The 6,391-nt window shown below is 35.7% G+C and overlaps 1 protein-coding gene across 1 annotated transcript; it reads left to right on the plus strand.

The window, feature by feature from the left end:
• Positions 1–779: 779 nt before the first annotated feature.
• On the plus strand, positions 780–4,089 carry LOC142522965 (heat stress transcription factor A-8-like). Its single transcript, XM_075626579.1, has 2 exons — positions 780–1,273; positions 2,980–4,089. The coding sequence occupies exons 1-2, from the start codon at positions 1,058–1,060 to the stop codon at positions 3,853–3,855; spliced, it is 1,092 nt and encodes a 363-aa protein (XP_075482694.1). The 5' UTR covers positions 780–1,057; the 3' UTR covers positions 3,856–4,089.
• Positions 4,090–6,391: the final 2,302 nt, after the last annotated feature.

Genomic DNA, 6,391 nt, shown 5'->3' on the forward strand with positions numbered 1-6,391 from the left:
TGCTCTTAGAAAAGTACGGTCAAGTTTGCTCCCCTCTTTTTTCTCTACAAAAACCCTTCTTAAATTGTTGAATAAAAGCTTCAAGGCTTTTGGTGTACAAAATTTGTAAGTTTAATTTCTGTTTTTAATTTTTAATTTTTTCCTTTAATTTAAAAATATATAATATCTAGATTAGCCTGAATGACAAGCTAAATTATTTGTGCTAAATCATTGTCTTACCATGAAATGGTCTATATTTATTTGTAACTTGGAATTAATATGAGATAACAAAAGATTTATTCAAGTTTTGGAATTCCATGAATTAATACAAGGTACGTGGTTTTTGGTTGAAATATGAGGTAAGAGATGAACCTCCTGATAAACACAAGGTTCGAGTTTAACCAGGAAATTATAAATTCATGTTGTATCTCTTTAGCCTGCTTAGCTGAGTAATGACGTTTAAGGGGTTTGTGAGTGATTTTTAAAATTTATGTTTATGATCTGGATTTCGGTAAAATCTTTTGTTGTTTAATTCCTTTTGTATATCTTTGTTAAATTCTTTTATGTTTTTTAAAAGATCCATATGTCAATTTTATATTAATCATTGTTTTAAAAATTAAATTTCTCCTTTTACTAGCTCATTTATCTATTAATTAATATTTATTTAAATTAATAAAATTTACTCGTCGTGATATTATTAATTTATTAAAGTTTTAATGTAGTTCTAAAAAAAGTGGCATCCAACTGAATTGCAGCTATTGTAAAACTCGTAACCGGACCGGTAAATTTCTGAGATATTTTCAGTTTCAACCGCCACTGATTTTCTGATTTTTTTCAGCACTTGTACTATTTGATTCTGCATTTGCCCTTTTCCCATTTAACCTAGGTCAATTTACCATTCAAAACTGCCTCCGCTTTCCCAGAAAGTTCCTTTACTTAACTTCCTTTCCAAGAATTCATATGCTAATATTTTGCATATAATAATTTGCATGTGTCAGAGAATTTCGATTCATCGATTAGGAATTTGACATCTTAATTGGGTTTTTCGAAGCCGGATTTTGTGGGATTAGATTGAATTATGGTGAAATCAATGGAAAATGGGACATCTCTCCCTCCTTTTTTGGTCAAATGTTATGAGATGGTGAATGATGAGTCCACGGATGAATTGATTTATTGGAACGAATCGAATCAAAGCTTTATCATTGGGGATGAATCGGAATTTGCTTCCCAGTTGCTTCCCAAGTACTTCAAGCACAACAATTTCTCGAGCTTTGTTCGTCAACTCAATATCTATGTGAGCAGAATTACATTTGAACTGTATGTTAGGTTGATTATGTTTGTCTTCTTACTGGGACTTGAGTTTTAGTTGATAAACATATTTTTGTAATGTTTCGGAAGTATTTGGTGATCTTTCTTGAAAATTTGTTCATTTAATGTGTCGCCCGACAGGAGTTTAATTGGGTCGATGGAGAGATGACTAATGTAATGGAAAATCGATGCCTGGCGGTAAATCCCGGGAAGGAATTTGGGAGAGGAGGGAAAGACTAGACAAGGGATTGAGGTGGGGAAACTTGAGGGGTACAAAACATGAGAATTGAAAAAAGTACATATAAAAGTGTCCATTTGAGGGGGAAAATCTGGCCTTTCTGCTGTATCTGTACATATGTGATATGTGGATGGTGTTTGACCAGATCGGTATCCGAAAAAAAGGTGAATGGGTGCAAGGCCTAATTGAAAATGAACGAAGTTATTGTCTTTTATTTGGAACTAATGTTAAAGTTGCATGATGTTGCATGATTGGAGTTGACTTGTGGTAGAATGATAGTCAAAAGGGCCTATAGATTTTGTTGACTGAGGATGGTGATAAATTTTGTTGGAAGTTTTATCGAGTTGAGTTATAAATGATAATATGAAAATGTCACTTGAGTTTGTTTTGCGATTGAGTTTAGTGGTGATGTCTTTTCATAACTTGACTATAGAATTGTAATCAAATTAAGCGATCATTTGTATTTATTAATAAGTTCTGATGTTTATTGGAAAACTGAAGCTGGTTTCTTGTTTACTTGGTTTTCTTCACGTGTTTGCCAAATAGTTGCTTTAATAAAACTACCTCAAAGCTTATAGTACCTTACAATTTATCTGAGACGTATGTATGAATGTTCAAAAACTGACTCTCGTCTGGTTTATTTTCTTAGAATTGTGTTATTCTGTATTTTATTGCTTTCTTAGTAATATTACATTTTCAGATTTTGTTAAGATGTATGCGTGGTTATACGCAATGACCATGAAGGCTCCTGCAAACAAGCTTGCCATCTTATGCTCTACAAAATTTATCTTCTGATATGGTTACAATGTTGTGTTAATCATCTTTCTTGAAGTGTCTTTACCAGATAGAGTTACTCGAAATAAATCTTTTGCATGAAGGGATGAATAAGTGAGTGAATTCTTTCTTGGGAAAATCATGATTGGTCATACTTGGTCCATCAGAAACGCATATAACGCTGTGTTTTAGAGGTATTTGAGGTCAATTGAAAGTTTAGACTGTGTCGTGGAATGTTTGGTTTGGCTTTTTATTATTTTTGAAAACGTCATTTGAAGAAGTTCAGGTTTTGAATGACCATACTTCCATGATTCGGTCTGCCGAAGTTGATGCCACTTGCTGGTTGCTACTTTTTTTGTTCTTGGAAGCTCCCATCTAAGTCATAGTTGGTTGTTATCTGCATGTAGCAAGTAGATTAGCCATCAACAGATCATTCCCTTAAAATATTTGATAGCTCCTGCTCTTAAAGCATATTATTGCAAGTACTGGCGCACGTTAGCAAAGGCATGCTTTTTGTGATGGGTAGATGAATATCTTAAAGCAGAGCTTTATTTTTTTGTTTATATGGAACCAAGAATTTGGTATAGTTTCTGTGAAGTGTAATATTGTTTTTCTTTTTCCTGTTAAGAAAACGAAAAAATTCTATAATTTTATTAACCTTAATTTTCATTTTAATGCAGGGTTTCAGAAAAATTGATACGGATCGCTGGGAATTCGCAAACGAGTCCTTCATCAAAGGGCAGAAGAATTTACTAAAGAACATCACCAGAAGAAAGCACCCCCAAGGTCAAACGCAAAAAAATGCATCCCAACCGAAGAAAACGATTCCTTTAGCATCCGTGGAAGAGAAGAGACTTGCACTTTGGAAAGAGGTTGAGAATCTTAAAATAGACAGAAACGCTGTCACAGTAGAACTGAAAAAACTGCGACAGCATCAAGAAACCTCACAGAGCAAAGTACTTCTCATGAGGGAACAATTAAAAGGCATGGAGAAAAATCAGCAGCAGATGCTTTCTTTCATTGTGATGGCGATGCAAATCCCCGAATTTCTCGAGCAATTTTTGAAGCCAAAGGAGAAAAACTGGCGAATTCTTGAAAATGGAAAGAACATCCTGAGTGAAGTTACAGATGATTGTGAAACAATTCCTTCTGATGGAAGGATTGTCAGGTATCAGCCTCCAACAGATGGAGAAGCAATGTCATCAACTTCAAAATCCGAAGATTTGATGGACTTAGATATTTCTTCAGATGAACTGAGAGATCTTTTTATGAACATTGACTTTTTTCCGGGATCAGTGGATGAAAAGCAACTTCCTTCAGAAAATCATGGCCAATTTGTTATTCCGGATTTGCCTGAATATGATACTATGCTAGATCAGCTTCTTTTGTCGAATCTATCAGTAGGAAACGAACAATATTCTAATCTTGATGCTGAGGCGTTTCCAGATCGTGGGATGATGGTAGAGTCAAACTTCCAGCCGAAAGAATCTGTAGTCTCAAATGATTTAGATAATGATGTCAACGAAGATAGGAACAAGATCACAGATGGTACATGATTTTTAAACCTGAGGACTGAAAAATTTGAAATTTTTGAGTGAAGAAATTAGATTTCTTGAATCTATTTTTGTTTAAATATTAGTTACAATATTTTGAGTTTGACTCTCGAGTTTCTACCAGGTCGGTTCTTTTCGATACAATAACCTTGCTACGCTTTATGTACTCTTCCTATGTATATGAAAATCTGCCTCCAGATTTTACCTTAACATTAGTCTAACACTTTATTTAATTTTTTTAGATTTATTTATCTGATTTTCTGCCCAATTTAATAATTTGAACTACTTTAAATCACTAATCTTTTTTGAGATGATTCATAATTAAATCCATTTAGTTGTGCAATAATTTGGATAGATCACTTCCATCTCTTCAATACCACCAATAGGACCACTCGTTAGTTACAGATACGTATTCAATTTATTTATCTATTAAGTTAAAATTAGTTAATGTAGATAAAAATTTTGACAAACACGTGAAGAAAAGCATAACAAATCCGGCGTCTAAACTTTTAAAAATGAAACATAAATATCTCTTTAAAATAATCCTCAAAATCTCAATCAAAACTTTAATTATCATGCTAATGCTGAAAACATAAGGTTTTCAGGAGTGTACTTGTAACGTCCCAAAAATTTGAGGTTTCACGTGAACTACATGCATGAAAGTTATCAAATTTCTTACGTATTTTTGAAACGTCTACTCATTTAAAATGCGGAAATATTTTTTTTTTTTTAAAAAGCTCCCATCTTGAAAATAAACGTTTGAATATCTTGCATGCTTGCAGTTGTACTAAAAATACCATTCAAAAATAATCATAAGTATTTGCCAATAAAAATATAGCGGAAACATAAACAAGAAAAATCCTAACATCTAATGGTGAAATAAGACAGCATATATAAAAATACTCAAATCCTCTCAATTCATAAAATCATAAATGTGCGGAAAAACTTGTGGTCCTCAGGTTGGTCGCCCCACCAGGCCTGCCTACTTAGAGTTCGGCACCACCAGTCCCCTTGATAACATGCTCACCTACATCACACACGCCTAGTGAGTCTAAAGACTCAACACACCTATACCAGAATAACAAGTACATATACATAGCACACAGCAGTGAAAATATCTTGTAAACAACATACCTTTCATGAACTTTAAAAGCGTAATGTAAACGTGTCGTATGAATTCGTAACATGTCAAAACATCTCATCATTAATCATCATTCATCGTTCATCGTTCATCATTCATCGTTTAGTGAATTCAGTTCATTAGAGATGACTATCGTACATCATAATCAATTACGATGGATCCATCATACATAGAACCGCGGTACCCGGCGGCTGTCAGACATCAGTGACAGTATAACCCATCCACTGTGCCTAGGCCTCATAATCATCATTTACATATACGTCTTAAGCATTTACATATATTTCGATAGCCACAACTAATTCTCATTCTTCAAATCATCATTATTTTCATCACTTATCAAAATCATGCAGATGCGTAAATTTTCTTAAAATCAAGCATGCAGCGATATTAAATAAATTCATAAAAATCGTGATCATGATGCGTAAACATTTAAAAACATGATAAATTTGTGATCAGGGCGCTGCAAGGACTAAAATCTCCCCCGGGTGAAAAATGACCATTTTGCCTCTAGAAACCCAAAATGACCAATTTACCCCTAGACCTTTAAATTTCGACCCGAAGCTTACCGAACTCCTTAAATCATCCCAAAACATTTTAAAAATTATTTCTTAGACGTAAACTCGCGTCCCTTTTAAAACTTAACCAATTCGTTTTAAAAATTGGACCGGGGTCCCGGTTTTAACCCGAATCGACTCGAAACTTCACCAAACTTTTCTTAAATTTTTACCATACCTAATACACATCTAAAAGGTCTTAAAAACCTCAAAACGAGACCCTTAGACTTTCGAATCCTAGGCCAGCGAGCTGCTGGAATTTCCAGCACCAAAATTTCGAAAGCCTACTCCCCCATTCTCGGCCCTAGCTTGCTAACCACCCCAACCAGCCTCGAACCAAACCACTAGGGACCAATACCAGACTCTACTGAACCTATCTTACCCACAGACTCAGCCCCATGCCCGCTGCAACCTGCTAGGAGCTGAGAAACATTCCAAGCCATCACCCGTGGCCTCACCCCTTGCGCTTGTATTCGATCGAACGGCCTTGAGGACGGGTCCAGCAGCGATCAAGACTCTCTAAGCCGTGTCTCAAGCCCAACAGGGCCTGGTCCATGGCTTGGTTAAGCCCTTGCACTGTCGGCTCGGCCTCGCACCCGATCTCTACCAAAAACGAGCATTCCTTCGACCAGTACCCCTCTCGGCCGTCACTCTAACATAACCAAACCTTACACCAGCCTTATGACTCCACCATGCTACTCGGAACAGCCCATAAACATCAACAAACGGCAGCCTCCTTGCACAATATCATAAGAAAAGATCAAGCTTGGCCGATGGATGCTTGGTGTTTTGCTGCTGAAAGCAATGAGAAAAGTGTTGAGTGGAGGGGTGGGGGTGGGGGTGG

This window comes from Primulina tabacum, chromosome 13, assembly GCF_025594145.1.
Source record: "Primulina tabacum isolate GXHZ01 chromosome 13, ASM2559414v2, whole genome shotgun sequence".
NCBI lineage: Eukaryota > Viridiplantae > Streptophyta > Magnoliopsida > Lamiales > Gesneriaceae > Primulina > Primulina tabacum.